The following is an 18,974-nucleotide window of genomic DNA, read 5'->3' as shown; positions in this document are numbered from 1 at the left end:
AATTAAAGTCAGTAGAAGCAAGACACAATATGTGTGTGTGAATGAGAGGAAGACAGGTGGGAAGGCAAACATATAAAGAGTAGAGATAACAAAAGTAGTTAGACAAAGTTAGAGAGGCAGAGCAGAGAAGGGATAGTAGGGGTGGTGGACAAAGGATGTTGAAGATGGAGCTGCTAGGCCGAAGGGCATGAGGAAGATCACAGAGAACATTGGTGAAGGGCATAATGAAGTGATTAGAGGGTGTTAAGGATAAGCCAGGGTGAAATGGAGGCGCTAAGGGAAGATGATTCGCCTTTTTTTTTGTTAAATACAATTTTTCTTTCATTCACCCAATCACAAACACACTGAAACAAAAATGTCATCTTTTAAACAACCATTTGTTTAAACAAATTACGCAACACTTTTTTAATGTTATTTTCGGCACCGGCATAAATTAGTATAGAAAAAACACAGCCTGAGTCAATAAAAACAGATTATCATCGCGCCTGCCACTGAGCTTCCTGTCATCCCCGTGCAGAGTACACGCGTTTTCCCCAATATAGATCATCAGGACGTACGTGATGACGTTAGGATGACGCCGTGACGTACGGTAGCTGACTGTGAAAGAAAAAGGAACTCCCGTGAAGACGCTGGAGTCGGAGCTCCTCTGTGAGGGTTGAATTTTTAATAAAGGCTAGTTAATTTGACGGCATGAGCAGTCATATTTCTGTTTGGCTTTAATTTAACTACCAAGCATGGTAGTTAACCCCGCTCCAACCTGGGGGTTGATTCAGACTGTGAACTACGGAGAAGAATGCCTTTGTTGGTACGCTAGCTAGTGTTAGCTTTCATGATGGGAAAGTAAGAAGCAAAATATAAAGTTACACTGAGTGACCCTTGAGAGGACTGTCGCTTTTTAAAGGAAGAAGCACGACGAGAAAAGAGAGGTCTGTCTGTGTGTGCCTTTAGCTACCTCCGAACCGCTTACACGATGAAGAACTGCGAGTACCAGCAGATAGATCCACGGGCGCTGTCGGTGACCCCGCTGTCGGCGCAGAATCTCGGGGAGAAGAAGGCGCAGTCGCCCCGGAGGAAATGGGAAGTGTTCCCCGGGAAGAACAGGTTTTTCTGCGATGGGCGACTCATTCTTTCCCGACAGAGCGGTGTCCTTCCTCTGACAATGGGCCTTATTGTTGTCACCTGTGGCCTTTTCTTTACATTTGAGTGAGTCGAAATGTACGTGTTTATTTTCAAGGGTGTCTTGTGACGTTTGAGTTTATACCCCCCCTTTTTTATGTGAATATACATTTATAGTTGCCCGTTCCTGGTGAAGCACCTGACCGTCTTCATACCTGTGATCGGCGGGGTGCTTTTTGTGTTTGTGGTCATCTCCCTGCTGAGAACCAGCTTTACCGATCCAGGCATTTTACCCAGAGCCACTCCAGATGAAGCTGCAGACATAGAGCGGCAGATAGGTGAGGCATATGTAGTTCCAGCTTACTCACTGTGGGACAGATGGGATGAAAGAGCTTTTCCATCTGTGTGTGTGGGGTGTGTGTGTGTGTGTGGGGTGGGGTGTCTGAGGGACATGTTTGTTGCTGAGCTGGAGACCTAAGCTGATTACTCTGGGTCATGCTTGAAGAGCACAAAGGCTTGGTATAGTTTGATTTCTACTGACTTCCTCATTTTTATGAAGTTACTTGGTTGAGCTGTTTTGCTGAAATGCAAGCACCTTAAACGCGTGGCTCCCCCTTGTACATGTCTATTTTCAGATACCTCAGGATCCTCTACATACCGCCCTCCTCCGCGGACCAAGGAGATCCTCATCAACCAGCAGGTGGTAAAGCTCAAATACTGCTTCACCTGTAAGATGTTCCGCCCTCCTCGCACCTCCCACTGCAGCCTGTGCGACAACTGTGTGGGTGAGAATTAAACTACACGTGGAAACCCAAACCCATCTACCTGAAGTGCAAAGTGCGATATTGCTATTATATCCAGTGCCTACCTATGCCATTCTTAAAGCTGCTTTTATTAGGATTATTACCCATTTATTTATGATTGAGTAGAACATATTATTTTTTTATGACTGTTTTATTTTAATAGTATGACTGTTTATGTTTGCCTCTATGCTTGTGCTTACAGATATAATGAAGCTTATCTTAGTGGGGAACACTAATGTTTAAATATCAGAATGATAATACATTTCCTTGAGCATGTTACAACATTATACTTACAATAGACTGAAACCTCAAATTTACCAAGAGCCTACAAAAAAAGAAGTGAAACCCATAAACGCATGACCTGACATTTGTGTTTTGTTTTTTAAAGTAACCAAATCAGTTTAGCCGGCTTTATGTGCAGGATCTATGTAGTTAGTTGAAAGTGGGTGGTTAGCATTTGGTTCTTATTTTAGTAAAATAAAGAGTTTGATAGTAGTAACTGTTACTTCTCCATGTATGCCTTAAAGAAAAGCTCACAAATCTGCCTCATGAGCTGTAGGTTTTTGCCAGGCAGTGGTTTTAATTCAGAATTTATTCCTAAAAAACTCTCAGGGAGTACATAATTAAATAATAATTTTTGTTTCTTCAAAGGTTACAGTATTTTCAGTCCTAAATTTCAGCACGCTTCACCTGACATTGTTTACTTTGCTCCCTGTGAAGGGATTGTACCACTACGATGGCGCTTTATTGTGAAAGGTTGGAAAGATTATTAGTTTGATTGGGTTTTCTACAATTTTACTTAAACTTTTGAAATCACTTATACACACATTGAGGAAGTTGAGAGTTTTGTTCCTCATTTCTTAGGATACAACGTAAATGTGTGACTTTTTCTGTGTCTTATGCCTTCTATGTTTCCGTACAGACCTACTGGGAAACATTGCTGACACCACTTTTCTTGGAAAAAACAGCTTTTTTTTTTTAAATTTTAGTTTGGAAATGGTAAAGCTCAGACAGCCAAGATTGCTGCCTGATTAAGTTTTATCAGTCATTACATTAGCGTAAATGTAACACTTGAGCTCATACAGCTTTTATCACTTTACTGTTCTTTTCCATAATACTCCTGGTTTGCTCTTATATGTTGATGTATTTGCTCTGAGATGAGTCCAAGTTTGTTTTCTGCTGTTGTGAATGCTTCGTGGTGACGTATTACTTTGAGTAACAAGTCCACCTTGTTGTCTGTCCCAGCTCTGGTGTTACCTTTTGCCACTGTGTTGATCATTTTGTAGTTTTTTTTTGTTTGTTTTTTTTAACCAGCCCTCTTGCTCCCTGCTTCCACTTTACATGAATGGGCATGTGATGTGTGAATGCAGATAGAAATCCAGTAAAAGATCCACTAGATTGATCCACAGTCAAGCTCATCTGCTCAGGAGATGTGTAGTGTGTCACTGAAATGAATGACTGTAACTTTATGCGTTCTTTGACATTCATTACTTGTTTGTTTTGCTTTCTTTTCCCCTCCAGAACGATTTGATCACCACTGTCCATGGGTGGGAAATTGTGTGGGAAAACGCAATTACCGCTTTTTCTACAGCTTCATCATCTCCCTGTCTTTTCTCACGTCTTTTATATTTGGCTGTGTCATCACACACATCACCCTGCGTAAGTACTAAAACACATTTAGTATCAGTCATGTTACCAGCAAAGACTTTAACATGCCTCTGTCTCTGATGTTGATATTTCTCTCCAGGTTCTCAAGAAGGTAAAAGCCTCGTTCAAGCCATTCAGGAGAGCCCTGCAAGATATCCTTTGTGTGTCACTCTGCTGTGTTAGACAGTTGAGGCACTTCCCGCTGCTCCCCAGCTTACGCCCACCCATAATAGGATAAGAGTGTTAGAGGTGATTTTAGTGTGATCGCTGTCTATTAGTAAGTTTGCTGCCTCACGTCTTGTGAGATAATTATAGACGTAACCATTAGTCACAGTCACAGACGACTGTGGAGTGATTTCCACATGCTGTGTATTAGATATAGGACATTATGTTATTGCGCTAAACTGAGAGTATATAGACTGTCAGGTGCACATTATCCAAGTAGATATTTTTGTAGCTTGTTGTGTCTGGTTTCAAGGTATTTCATGAATCTTCTATTACTAATAGGCTCTAAAGGCCACAACTGTATTTTAACCATTTTACAAATCACAGACACTTTGCAAGAAACGTGATCATGATGCAGGATTACTGAACATTTCTGTGTCTAAATAAGAGACATACCTAGTATTTTTTTTTTTTTCCCAGTAAAAATTGAGTTATATACTTATAGTAGTGAAGGTATTTTGGATATTTAGAGTATTTTGAAGGGAAAAATGTTCCACACAGATTTGAGTGTAGCAGTGGGAAGATATTGTCAATTTACAGACATGCATGAATGACAGTTGTTTATATTTAAACATCATGGATCTTTGGTTACCATTTCAAGAACTCATATTATACCTTGACTTTTTTGTGCACTGTGGTGGAGTTGGTGATTTGTTTCTTCTCCATCTGGTCTATTTTGGGCCTCTCAGGCTTTCACACCTACTTAGTAGCTTCTAATCTCACCACAAATGAAGACGTGAGTAGTGCTATTCTAATGTGGCAAAGCTGAATTCACAATTGTTTGGTTTTTGTTAAAATACACATAAAATGCTGAAAACTGTGGAGCTCACAGCTTACTTGTCATGCAGATAAAGGGATCCTGGTCAAGTAAAAGGGGTGCAGAGGAGTCTGAAAACCCATACACTTATAACAGCATTATAACTAACTGCTGCGTAACGTTATGTGGCCCCATGCCTCCGAGGTGAGTAAAGACGTCCTCGTCATCACTTCACACATCTTCATCAAGTTCACCCTTGTGTCTCACTAATCACCTTAACAACTCGCAGTCTAGAAACACAAAGTGGCCTCTGACCTTTTTGATGCTTTAGGTCAGATTAAGATTTGGTAGCCCACCGTTGGCTGCATGGATAACCCTCCAAACTTGCCCTCTGATTAGCAGATGTCTTGTTGTATTCCAGGGAACATGTTCATTCACATCTTGTTTAATATCTTTATGTGCTGATTTAAAGCAGCTTCTGCTACTATAAAATGTGTTTTCATCTTGACATCACTACCTCTTGCTGCGTTTTGGTGGTTGGAGAGTTCACTGGACACTCTTTGTTTAGCCTGTTGATTCAAATATCTAACAGTCTGTAAGGTTTACAGAGAATGGTCCCAAAAAAAGAGAAAATATCCAGTGAGCGGCAGTCCTGCGGGCGAAAATGCCTCGTTGATGGTAGCGGAGAATAGGAAGACTGCTTAAAGCTAGGAAAGCAATAGTAACTCAAATAGTCATGCAGTTTAAGCAGAAGAGCGTTTCTGAACACATAAAACGTCGAACCTGACACAGCAGCAAAAAACCACACTGGTTGCTGCTTCTGTCAGCTAAAAACAGGAAGCTGAAGTTCATGGAAGTTCAATATTTAACAATAAAAGACTGGAAAAACGTCATCTGCTCCAATGAGTCTTGAATTCTGTTGCAACATTTAGATGGTAGGGTCAGAATTTGGTGTAAACAGCATGAATGCATGGACCCATCCTGCCAACCATTACACCAGTGGCATCGAGGCTTCATCCTGCCAATGGTGTAATGGTTTAAAGCAGATTTAGCAGCGACTATGATTGAGTGTTCCAAGTCACCGTAAAGATTGGGATTCACTCTTAGGTTCTGACCATAAGTCATTGTATTATTTCAGGCCACTTTTGTATATCTTGCTTTGAATGCAGTGGTACCATGGTGTCTTGTAGTTCTGCATTGTTGCAGCTGTATCATTGCAGAGACTTGAACGGTGTTAAAGTACACATGCAGTTCACACCCAGGTGCATCATAACAATCTTGTGTTCTGGTTTCCAGTCTGATCGACAGAAGAGGTTTCCTTCCTCCGGATGAGCCAATCCCTGCTGCTTCTGCCTCAGATATAGAGCTGCCCCCCTTCAGGGCCAAGAATGATGCAAACATGGTAGGGATTAAAAACCTTGTGATCCCTCCCAAATACTGACTGTCCCATAGTTCCCAGTGTGTGCTCCTCCATCCTTTAAACTTCCAGCTATGGTTCCTCAAATGCAAAGTGGCAAGAGCTGCACTTTTTATTGTTACCAGAGAGAAGCGGTATCTATTTTGTGTTTTATTTGAACCGTTACAGGGCTTTTAACAGCAGCTTCACTAGAGCTCAGTTTTAATGGTTCAGAACTGACCCGCAACACAGAGCCAGACAATCACTGCAGAACTGATTAAGGAAACTAAGAAGAAACTAAATTGAAAACTCACCAGTGAAGTTTCTTTTAACTGTTTGGCATCATGACCAGTTAACTATGCGTTAAAATCATCACTGAGTCCTGCGGATGTACATAACGGTTAATTTGTGCTGTTTACACTAAACTCCTTAATATGTGGTTATTTTTGTCTGCCTCCGTGTTACTCTACTGTGAGTCTGGTTTTATGCTGTAATGACAGTTGATGGACAGAATTGCTGCTTTCTGTTGGGTAAATCGTGCCTTGAATATATTTGTTTATTATCTCATCAAATGCAGGTTTTTTTAGCCATTTTTAAAATAAAAAAAAACTTTAAATGATTTCTATTTTTTGCACTCATACAATAAGAGTTGGTTTTTTGTGTAATTAAATAAACAGTATTTTTGTATTTTGAGATTTGTTTACTTTTTATTTTGTGCCTGACTGTGGGTTTTTTCTTTGGGAATGAGGGGGTTGTGTTGTTCTTCTCAATGAACACACGTGTGTGTGTATATACACCTGTAACTTTACTTTCTATATAAAAGCGTTAACACTCAGTGTTGTACTGTATCCACCCTGCCAGGAGGAGAACTGTCAGGACTTTTCTTTGTCCTGCACAGCCTGAAGGTCACTGCTGCATATAGGTGGTCGATGGTAAGACTAGGGCTGAACCTTAAACCACTCCCATCATCTCTCCACTTGCCTCCGCTGTGCCGTCCTTCACATTACAGTTGCAGTTCTGTTTGCTGTAGCTGCCATCAATGTGGTTTTTATTATAAAGCTAAACAGGAGCAGATATTGTTACTGGTTTGTGGTGATGGTGTGAATAATATTTGTGAATATGCATGCTTCACTACCATTCATTAGCATTTGCTTGACTCACCCACCTCTTAACGGTTGATTTTTTTTTTTCCTCTTTGCTATGGGATGCACGGAGATGTAGTCAAAATACAAGTCTGCAAAAACTCTACACCTCCTCCTTTTACTCCCAATTCAAGCCAGAAGAAAAGACAGGAAGCAGCTTCTCCGTGCACATCTATAAACCTTTTGCCATATTTGGCTGCCTTCTAATTGCATTTTCTGCATCGAACTCACGTCCTCCAAGCTTCTCCATCTTATCACAGCGCTGCCATCAGAGCTCCCATTGCTTTCACTGTTCTTATGACTTCCAAACTAATTCTTTAAATCAGATTGCAGAATTTTCTGTACACGCCTGTCCTGTTTTTACTCTCATGCCATTTGCAGCTTGGCTTCTTTTAACACATTTTGCTCCTGCCTTTTTCTTATTTCTCTCTCTTTTTTTCTTCTTCTTCACACAGTGCACTCAGAGCACAAAGGATGTGCTGGAGAGGGTGGTCCACTCCTCAGACTTTCCTGTCCTTTGCTCCCCCGGGACCCCAAAGACTACCCCTCAGGTCCTGAATGTTTCTAGCCGCGCAGCCCTAACCACAGAGCCTTCGCCGTCTGTTGGCTGCACACAGCAGCAAGTTCGCCAGCCAGCGGCCACTGCATGCCCCCCGTTCAGCCGAAGCAACAAGAGGGACTCGCTGCACTCGATCAATCCAGCCTTCCGTCTGGCTTCTCCTTCACCCACGCTTAGCCGCACCACACTGATATTAGGGGATGCACCTGACACTGGCTTTAATCCACTGCACTGAGCGCATCCAGTGACCTTCAGAGCGGACTTGTCCGGCCGCACTGCTCATTGCTGGTCTGGCTATAAACTCTTTCGTTGTGGTGGTCATGATGCATGTTGCGATTTGTTTCGTCAAGACGTCATTGTGAGGAGTTGTGGATTAAGTTGCACCACCAGTGTCACACTGTATGTGTCCTTCAGAATTTAAGTAAATCTTAGTAACACTTGGAAGCACAATATAGAGAGATATTTTTTTAAACACCTTTTTTTAAGACGCCCAGAACATGCCTCCACAACCTCAGCAGAACCTCAGTGTTTAAGTTCCTGCTATTATCTTATGCAAACGGGTATGAAAATCTGGGTTTACGTACATTTCAACTGTGGATGCAAGAAGTTTGGACTTGCCGACCTGGTATGCTCTGGATAGCGAGCCATTTCAGGATTATTTATTAACTATATCAGGATTATCAACTCAAGAGTTGGCCTTATGTCTGATTCGGTTATGTCCTGTCATTTCCTGTCTAGATGTACATGATTGGAGTGTAATCAGGCGGTTTAGCAGTTTGGAGATAAATTAATAATCAGAGCGTGAAGGATGAGCAAGGTACAGTTTAGTCGTTTGTTTTTTTTATGTCTTTATTTCAGGGGTTTTGTTTTATTTATTAATCACCTCTGCATGTCTTGCATATCAGAAATGACATTTTTTCTGGAGGTTTGTCATGTTTGTATGGACAGCTATATTCAACCTAGGCAAGGTGGGGTAGGTCTGTTTAGGTTTTACCAGGAAATAGCCTCCACATATTATTTTTTTTATTTGTCAGTCTGTTACTCATACTTTAGACATCAAAGTATTTAAATCAAATTTGCTGCTTCCTACCAGGATATGGATAGTGCTATTTATCACTCTTTTTAGTGTTACTGTGATCTGCTGGGCTGCTTTAGGGACGGGTGAGCATCTGTTCAGTCTTTGCCTAAGGGCAGGAAGACTGTGTGTTACTGCAGGCACTATTTTAGCAGAACAATGTTTGGATGGATGGATGAGACCTCTTTCCTGTCTGTGACCTTCGTCCACATTGACAGCATGAAACCTGCTCTCCTTTCTGTGATGGTGGAGAACAATTTTATTTAAAAGGAGGAGGCAGGAGCTTTGTGCCACTAGAGGGCACCATATGAGTACAACAGTTTGAGTAAAATGGTTAGTGAGGGGGAAAGGCTTTTCTGTGTGTTATTTATTCATTTTGTAACTGAGCTTTGGAGCTATATGTAGGTTGTGAGTTTGTGAAGAACTACATGGCCATAGTGGGTCATTCATTTATCAAATCAGTATCAAGACCTGTAGGTAGAGTAGATGACTACAAGCAGCGCTTGTATGAACAAAACGTTTATATTTTGTATGGTGTAGCAGTGAAACTGTAACATTTGATCAATAAATATGATCAGACTTGGTGATTGGGTGATTTTTTTTTTTCCATCTTCAGTTAAAAAGAAAAATCAAAACACTGATCTTGAGAAACCTTATACACAACGACATTACAATAGCTTTAATTAGGCTAATGTCAAAATTTCATCTAAAAGCAGGTTCATTCTTTCATTCACTCGGCTAATGTAATCCGACAGCCAGATAGGCAGTAATAAAAAGCATGTGTGAGGTGTGTTTATCAGAAACGCAGAGCATGTACAACAGCTGACACAGTCCTGCAGTGAAAGATGGATTGGGGGGTTTTGCGTTGGTTTATTTTTTTATTGCTCATATGATAACAGAGTTATAGAGATGTGATAACACAGAGGTGAATGTATTGGTTAAATGAGGAAAAAATTCAGACATGGATAACATACTACACTGTCTGGGGAAACAAACACGATGTCTGTCCTCCGTCTATTTGAACTAAAACTCACTCCCACCAAATCCGTATCAAATATTTGAACTACAGCCATGAACTGGACTGTTATAAAATCCCCCAAATGCTGAGAAGAAAGTGTTTGTTTCTTTCTGTTTTTCATGCATTTAAAGAAACTGTTTTGTCTGCAATTATTAAAACTGAAATCTGAAATTCAAGAAAAATTGCTTGATGGCTATAAATGAATTCACAATGGATTGACGGTGACAGCCGAGGCCAGAGACTGACAGCACTCAGCTGCCACTGCTGTGCAGAGGAGTCCAAATATTGCTTTGTATACACATGCACATATATTTATATATGTGCATGTGTATAAATATATGTGTATAATTTATATACATATGTTATCTATCTATCCATTCATCCATCCATCCAGTGTCTGTGACAATTAGTGCTTTCCTGTTTAACCCTTTATGAGGCAAGGAACTGTTAAATTGACTTACAGCATAATGAGAATTTTTGTCACAAAGTAAAAAACAAAAGCTTTTTGTTTGGTAACATCCTCAGGCTGAAAATTTGAATGTCCAATTAGTGATCGCCCTACAAAGACTTTGGGGTGAAGTAGAAGTGACGAGTTTAAAAAAAGTAATTTTATATAGGTTTGGGTAAAATTTCAGTGTTTAACAAAGAGAAAAACATGAAATAATGGGGAGAAATGACAGACTGAATGCATAAAATCATGCTAAAGCACTTGCTGGATAGAGATAAAGGATTTTATACAAATTACAGACTGTTGCAAAACTCAACAACATATTTGCGGTGAAATATGATAGTTTAAATGGATTTCTTGAATTGTTTATATACAGTTTAAATATTACCTCATTTGACTTCAAGGGAATTTGGCATGGCAGTACAGCAACCTGTATCTTAAGTGGACTTAAAGCAGATGGTCAGACTTGTGGCTCAGTGTCAGGCGGATGGAGAAAGTTAAAGAATCACAGCCTCTGCAGCTGGGTTGCATTTTGACCACAGCCCTCCATGGCGTAGGGGACTGAAAATTGTTTGCAGGAGATGAAAAAAATTTAATCAGCATTTGGAAATTAATGTTTAACAAATCTAATGAGGGTACCAAGTCATCAAAGTGAAGCTGGTTTATGTGAGTCCTTGCTGGCTGCAGGTGATTATTCGCTTGCTGGGGTTTATCACACTCTTTAACCCCAGCTGGTGTGGCACAGAGACAGGCAGGCCACCCAGTTAGCAGGGGTGAATTCCCGATTTTCAGAATAAGAGCATGTATTTTATTAAAAAAAATAAATGGTGTTTTTTTGGTTTTACTTTATAGAGAAATTAAACGTCCTTTTACAACAGTGGACTGAGATCTGAGCTTTGAAGGTTCTACTTTTTCTTAGTTTCCATGAGCAACACCAGGGAAAGTTCGCTCCTTCACTTAAAACTAATAAATTCCAGGTTCTTTAAAGAATTTGTCCACCATGATTTATCTCTGGATGTCCTCCACTACATGATTCACTGTGCCTTGTTCCTCTTCCCTGAGCCAACTTTGGTCCTGTTGTCATGTGCGCAGCTGTGTGTCACCCTCTCACAAGCCTTTTTCTCATCGCTCACCGGCCTGACCGGAGCAGAAGTGAAGTACCTCTGTGAACACAACAGGTGATTCACAGTCAGGACTGCTGTCAGCATCACCGCTGAGCTAAAAGTGCATCTCTGTGCTGGGCAGTGAAGCTGGATATAATTAACCCTGCGCTGAAACCAGCTCGCGGGAACCTGCAGCTGCCAACGAGAATAGTTTGTTGCCACTGCAAGTGAAACATGAAACAACCATATCCAGAGAGTAACATGCACATGGTGGTTAACATTTCTGAATGCTGGATGTATGTTGCGAAAATGCCTGAAGAAAACTAGGACATCCTAACACATGTTCCAACCATATGAAGATTTTGCAACTCATGTGTCCTGGCTGACACTAAGTGCTTCTCACATACCTTACATGAGGAGTTTGGTTAGTACTTATTCATGTATTTGTTTACTGGGACTTCCTTTGGGTGTAACAGTGGTGTGTTTGATAATCGGAAGGTTTAGGCTGCTTCACTCAAAAGCTATGCTCAAAGAGTGGAGATGGGTCAAATGGTCAGCACAGGGCTACAGGTATAAATGTACAGTTAGAAGGATGCCTTTATGTCACTTCACGCTGACTAATGCTTGTTATAGACTGGGCCAAATATACAAAAAACAAACAAAGTGTCATTGTCCCAAAACCAATGTTAATTTTTCTCAAATGAAATGATTGAGACGTGATTTTAGTGCAGACTTTGACAGCTTTAATTCATTGACTGTTTAGGAATTACAACCATTTTCACCTCCATTTTCAGTTTGCCTGAACCCTAGACCTCATGCACATCACCGAAGGCTGTGCTTCCTCCCTTGAGATGCTCTGCTAGGCCTTTTCTTCCACCACACACAGATAGTGCTTGTTTGTGGGTCTCTCTGCCTTCAGCTTTGACCTCACTAATTGGAAACCTGCTCTGCTGGCCTGAAATCAGGCAAGTAACTGAAGAATATAACACTTCTTTGCCTCGACAAACTTTGCTGTCTGATCAGTTTTGCAGCATTTGGATGAACCTGAGCAGAGTGCATAGCTCCGCATACTTAAAAAGTCACCCTGCTTCTTCTAACAGCAGTTAAATCATCAATAAACACTGGCAGCCCATGGCATAACACTGCCTCCACCATGTTTGACAGATGATGTGATATGCTTCGGATCATGAGTTGTTTCTCTCCTTCTCCAAACTTTCCTCTTCCCAACATTTTGTTAAAAATTAATCTTGCATTCATCTGTAAAAACTTGACCTTGTGTTTCTTTGTTCTTTGTTTTTTTCAGAGTTGTGCAGCCTGTCTGAGATGTTTTCTGGCAAAGTCTAATCTGCACTTCTTGTTCTTGAGCATAAACAGAGGTTTGCACTTGGTTGTAAGGCCTCTGTATTTCCATTCAGGAGGGTGTCTCTCGATCGACCTTGACATCTACCATTTACATTTACCTCCTTGAGAATGTTTTTAACTTAGTTATATATTGTGAGGTTGTTTCTCGTAACCATGGAAAATAATCCTGTCGTTGTGCACTTTAGTTATGTTCTATGTTATCTGAATTTGCCACTGAATAACCAGGGAACACCTGGCCAATGAATCTCTTTGGCAGTCAATGGACTGAGCCTCTGAGAGTAGGGGGACTGTGTATATAAATGTCCAAAAAAACCCTTTGAATTAAACCAGAAAGTCAGCCCTACAGTCACATTTTGATTGTTTGATTTAAAATTCACTGTGATGATGTACAGAAGCCAAATTACAAAAAGCCACCACAAAACTAATGGACTGTAGCTCTTGATTAAATGCTTCTGTTATCATATCTCACAACCCCCCCCCCCCTTTTTTTAACCAGGTGTTTTAAATCGTAATATGTGATATTTTATTCTGTGTACAGATTGAAGAAGCCAATAAGTAAAAACACGGGAGACATCATTACAGAGGAAAAACATCGGCTCTGTGTTGTGAAGTGGAAAAAGCTTCGGCATGGAAACCTGAATATGTGCCATGGAGGTGGATTAGTGTACCAGGGCACCATAGGGTCAGACCTTATCACAGCAGCTCTTATCATAAGGACTGCTTGATATGGCCTCAATCATTGTTGAGAAACGCTTCGGTTGCTTAGTCGTTTTTTTTTTTCTTCACACAACATTAAGGCTCACCGACCAGTAGTTAAACTGGAGGTGAAACTGTTTCTGTAGATAATGTTTGGATGATCTCACTTCATGTCCACACACCAATAACACAGGAAGAAAAGAGAAAAAAACAACCTTTGCTTTTATGCAACAGACAGAAGTGTGCCTGTGTTCATATTCCTCGGTACCCATTTGTCCATCAAACACAATGTTAACGCTAGAACTAAGAATATTTGTTGTGATGGTGAACTATAGGAGGGGTGAACAAAGACTGAGTATATCGACTGCCAGGGTACAGTGCCTTTCATACTGGATGATGATGATTGCTGCTGTTGTTTTACTGTTAAAGCTCCGTCTCAGTTCTAAAGAAACCATTTTAAAAAGTTTATTTGAAAACTACATGAAAAAAAAATTGAACCAATATGTAAAAAGAATATTGATTCCTACATATTGCAGTTTTTGCATCCCTTTATTGTATGGCGTTACCTGCTACCTGAAGATAATTACAATATTTAGTTGCATACATTTCTTCAACTATTGTAATTTCCATGAGATACTTTTACTTGTATTTCAGGTCTTCTTGTGTGTAATATAACATGTAACCATGCGTTGCCTGCTTATTCAATTAGAATTTCACACTTTAACACTGAGAACATTTTTCCGGTTGAAGTCAAATTGTCTGTGCAAGATTTGTTATTGTATCACATAGTAAAAGAGCTGCCATGCTGTAGAAATGCACTGGGGTCACATAGAGATGAGGGTTGCACAACAACCGGTAAAGGGCAGCTGAACTTCACACTCTTGTTCATGGCCCAGGTTTGTGGAGCAATGACAATAAAGTGACACGGTAGAAAAGGTGGGTCAAGGTGACAGATGGATAGATAGTCACTCAGACAACATGTCCCGACGTATTCCCAGCAGTCCAGCACAGCTTAGGAACACCTTCCATGCTCCATATTCCTTATCGTGTTTGCCTGTGTAACTTTGAAAGTTATATAACAAAGCAAAGGTTACAAAAGGATGAAGAGACACAGAGAAATGTTCTATCTATATATATATATAAATACATGCTGCAGGTTGTTTTAATTGTACCCTATAATGTTTTTGTGACTCTGAGATGAATGGCGAGTGGTTTGTTGATTTAAAACGTGGAGCACAATGTCTGTGCTCCAGTCTATAGCTTGTAACTTGGGACAGCTTTGGGCCAAGTGTGCAACAAGACTGCCTGTCTGCTTTTGGTTACGGCACTGCGTAAATCACCCAGAAAACCTCACGCGGAGCTTTAAAACCAACAAACGAACAAGCCAGGTTTGTTTTTGTTCAGACGCTTGTTTTTTTCTTGATATTCATAAACACCTCATAATCTACCAAGCGTACTTTGGCCTTTTGGTCATAAAGGTTCTCGAAACATCCAGCTTGGCCCTCTCTGACCTGAAAAGCAACTCCTTCAAAAGCTTTACTAAGTCAGATCTAGCCTGATGATCTAAGAAACTGCTGCCGACATCATTTTTTATTTCTTTGGGTAACTATATCGACCGTTTGGGTAAAGCTGCTCTGCTGTATCCATATACTGTATCTTTGCTTTGCTTAACCACAGAGATGTACAGTATGCTGACACAATTTGTCTCCGGCATGCTGCTTTTAAAAATACAATTAAAAAAAATCTCCCCTCAACCAGAGTTTGAGTCTGTCAGCTACTGGATAGGGGCACGAGGAGCAGGATTTCTGGGAATGAAATCAGAGCTTGCTGCTAAATAGGGGTTCCCTCTTCCTTCTGGTAAATGCAACCGGGAGCGTAGGCAGCCAGCTCTTTTCCCCTGGTGGCTTTTAATATAAAGCCAGGCACATGTGCTGAGAAAATTACAGAACATGTTTATTTTATATGCTTTTATGGTTTGGGATTTGTTGACTCAGCAGTGGATGTGCATTCTAGGCAGCTGTCGAGTTGCTTCTACGTCCTCGCAGTATAGTTGCTTGTGTTTGATCAGTGGAGAATGATACCAGCCATTCACCATCAGAGAAACTGGGAAGTGAAGTTAAACAGTGTTTTTTTTCTTTTTCTTTTCCTATGTAAGGAAAGCTGCATGTGATGAGGACATTTGTAACATTTAGGGACGCAGTCTGTGTGCTGAGGTTGGGGCAGGGTCAAGGAGATTTAAGTTTCAGTGAAGCTATTTGCACGTCCAAGATGCTCATACATTCCTGCATTTCCACGTGGGCTCCTGCCCGTTCCTGACAGTTAACTAGGAATCCATACAAAGCCATCTATATGCTTTTCTCAGACTTTATTACATCACGTAAAGAAGGAAGTTGATTTCCTGAAAAGATTTCAAGTTAAAGGAGTTTCCTGTCTGGCTCTGTTGCTAGCCTCCATGTGCCTAATGTTTCCAAACATTGGATGCTGTTTGATTTAGATTTCCCTTTTTTTCTTTTATATAAGGGCCTGAACCTCCCAACACTTTATCAGGCTTACCTCGCTTTATCAGAGAGTAATGTGAGACAAGGCTTACATAACACATAGTCCAAGAATATTTCTGACCTCTGAGCTTCAGAGCACTTAAACTATGCAATAACCGCTCCACCAAGTTCAATCCTGGACGGTGACCAGACAGGACCTGTGTGTCAAAGCTGGCCTAAAAGAGGGTTGTGCCCTTTGCGACTTCAAAAGCAAAACATATTCTTGGCAAACCTGAAAGCAAATGTGATTGTAGATGATTGTGAATCATTGGGAGCCCTGTTGTTTTTGAAAAGAGGTTTTTATTTACTTTATCAACATGTGTAAAATGCAGCTAGAATTTCTTTAAAAAGTTCAGACGCTGTAACAAATGTAAATAAACCTGAATGCAATGATTTTAAATCTTGCAATCCCAAATATTTATTCACAATAGAAAAAGAAAACATATCAAAAAATGTAAAATTTCAAGAAAAAAATGGAGATTTTTAGTTTGATGGCAACAATGTGTCTCAGAAAAGTTAGTATAGGATGTTTTACGTGTTTACTACGGTGTAGCATCCTGTAAACATCTGGAAACTGAGGAATGTTGTCCCATCCTTGTCTGACGTGTGATTCTAGCTGCTCAACAGTCCCGGGTCTGCTTCATTTCACTCCAAATGTTTTTACTTTGTCAAACATCTGGACTCCAAGCAGGTCAAATCAGCACCCAGACTCTTCTACCATGAAGCCATGCTGTTGTAACAGGCACAGTATACAGTTTAGCATTGTCCTGTTCAAAGGCCTTCCCTAAGAAAGATGTCATCTGGATGGGAGCATATGTTGATCTAAAACCTGTACTGACCTTTCAGCATTGATGCTGCCTCTATTCAGATGTATAAGCTGCCAGTTTCATAGGTGCTAACACAGACTTTTGAACTGAGCTCTGATAACAAGCTGGATGATCGCTGGTCTCTTCTTTAGTTGGGAGAGCACAGAGTCCATGTTTTCCAAAAAGAATTTCAAATTTTGATTGGTCTGACCACAGAACAGTTTTTCTACTTCCAGTCCATTTTCAGTGAGTTTCAGCTCTGAGAAGACGGCAAACTTTCTGGATCATGTTCCCATGTTTTCTTCTTATTTGCGTGGTAGAGCTTTAACCTGTGTTTGTGGATGGCACAGCGAACTGTGTTCACAGACAATATTTTTCCTGAAGTAGTAAAATGACCTTACTTTAGTTTACACTTATCTTGTCTCCAGAAAGGAAAAGAAACAGCCTTTGCTCTTTGCTTTATTTTTACATTTCCAGCTGTAATTATCATTCAAAAGTGTGATACTTTGACGGTTTAAATAGTGTGTGCAGCAAAGGTGTGTCATTACTTGTTTAGAGTAATTTGGATCTTTGTTTTAGGAGATAGTGGAAGTTTCTCTGATCACTTTTGCACTTTAGGAAAACATTCACACATTCTGACACATGAAAAATCCTAAATATTTATTGAGCAGCTCTTTAGTATATGGTGGATAAATACTTTCAGATAAGGAGACAACATTAGCCACAAAAATAACTGATTATCACATGGCTGAGAAAAGTGTGGCTTTTTGTTAGCATTACTGCTGGTAGAGGCCACGAGTGCTCCACAGAGCTGCCACGTTAAGCTTGTAAACTGAAGCTTTGATAAGTAAAAATAACAAAAATTGGACTGTACTCTCCCTGCAATGATTGGAGCCCTGGTACTCCATGGTCATTCGTCACAAGTAGTGTTAGGAGTGGGATCCACACAGCAGAGAAAGAACACGATGACGAGATTGTGAAAGAAACAGAGTCAAGAGGAAGAACCTGATGATGGAGTAGAGATACCAGCTGACCAGCAGGTAGTCCTCAAGACACGCTGATGGAGCCTTGTTGCTCAATGGCCATTAAAATTTATGTCTGAGAACTGGTTCCACTCCTGTGTTGATCTCTTTCTTTAAATGTTCACCATACAGTGTTTGTAGTCCTGACTTATTAAGTACACCAGTGGGAAGACAAGCCTGGTTACAACGAGGCAGTGTAAGTCTGCCACAGCAGAAGATGTAGAGTAAAAGGATGTGTTTACTTTTTCAAAGTTTCGCTTTTCCCTATCTGACAGGTGCCTGTGTGCACAGGGCAGAGAGTGCATGTGCGCATCAAAGCTCCTTGAATGTGTTTTGGCGTGTCTTTATTTTTTCCAGGTGCACTAGAGTTCACTTTAGTACTAATGTAATCAATCAAGCAGGCAACAGAGGGAGCCTGACGTCAGCAGCACGGCCGCTTGCGTAACCTCGCTCCGCAGTGCCATAGATTTTTTCATATGGAGCAATCTGGAAAAGTAAACTTGCTCTTATCACACATTCCCTCTATCTCAGGTAGGTCCCGGTGTCCGGCTTGACTGGTCAGCTCAACCAGGTTGTATAGGCAGGTTATCTGCCACTGTGGCAGGTTGATCTTAGAGGAAAACCTAAAAGGAAACTGGGTGAATTCATTTGCAACAATCCAAGAAGATTTTGATTCAAAATCACACTTGCAGTGTCATGTCACACACGCAACAGCTGCATCGCTTTTTTTAGCCACACTGTCCAAAGTTACATGTGACGCCCTCTCTAATAATAGCAGACACTTGGTGATCTTGTATAACACGTCTGAATGTGCTCAGAGTTAAATGAGAAAAAGAAAAAGAAATCTCCTATGGGGGAAATAATTCACTTAGACTTTGGGGGCCCTGACAGACACAATTCATCCACTGTGACAGGCACGCTGTTATCTGTGTTCACACACAACTCATCACTGTGGCAACATCAGTTTCCAGCCGCTTCTTACGACATGCTGTGACGTCCAAACGTGTCCCATTCACTTGAGACGAGCCCACTCCGCTGCACTGTTAATGTTCTCCTCGCTGAGGCATTTGACAACAACAGCAGCCGCTATCTGATGCCTCTTAGGATGGAAGTAATTAAGGATAGAAAATCACAAATATCTTGAATAGAGTTTCATTTAAGTTCTAATAATGTGCACTCATGCCTGCCAGATTTCCTAGTAATGTTTGATTGTGGTTTAAAGTGGAAAATGCACCTGTCTTATGTGTCATTTGTTTAAGGTG

General features: G+C 40.7%; 1 protein-coding gene across 2 annotated transcripts; it reads left to right on the top strand.

Moving 5' to 3' along the window:
• The first annotated feature begins 574 nt into the window (after positions 1–574).
• Positions 575–9,307, top strand: zdhhc18a (zinc finger DHHC-type palmitoyltransferase 18a). 2 transcript variants are annotated; one of them, XM_031752396.2, is made up of 11 exons: positions 576–805; positions 902–1,203; positions 1,294–1,454; positions 1,752–1,901; positions 3,441–3,578; positions 3,667–3,718; positions 4,425–4,527; positions 4,640–4,752; positions 5,845–5,950; positions 6,806–6,876; positions 7,542–7,674. In XM_031752396.2, exons 1-10 carry the CDS (start codon positions 794–796, stop codon positions 6,845–6,847), a joined length of 1,179 nt encoding a protein of 392 aa, XP_031608256.1. In that variant the 5' UTR covers positions 576–793; the 3' UTR covers positions 6,848–6,876; positions 7,542–7,674. The 2 variants fall into 2 exon arrangements, with proteins under 2 accessions (XP_031608245.1, XP_031608256.1); XM_031752385.2 differs by lacking the exon at positions 6,806–6,876 and having other exon boundaries at positions 575–805; positions 7,542–9,307.
• Positions 9,308–18,974: the final 9,667 nt, after the last annotated feature.

The sequence above is a fragment of the Oreochromis aureus genome, linkage group 11 (assembly GCF_013358895.1).
Source record: "Oreochromis aureus strain Israel breed Guangdong linkage group 11, ZZ_aureus, whole genome shotgun sequence".
Taxonomy (NCBI): domain Eukaryota; kingdom Metazoa; phylum Chordata; class Actinopteri; order Cichliformes; family Cichlidae; genus Oreochromis; species Oreochromis aureus.
Note: the sequence above shows the minus strand (reverse complement) of the source record. Positions and strands in the feature narration are given on the sequence as shown.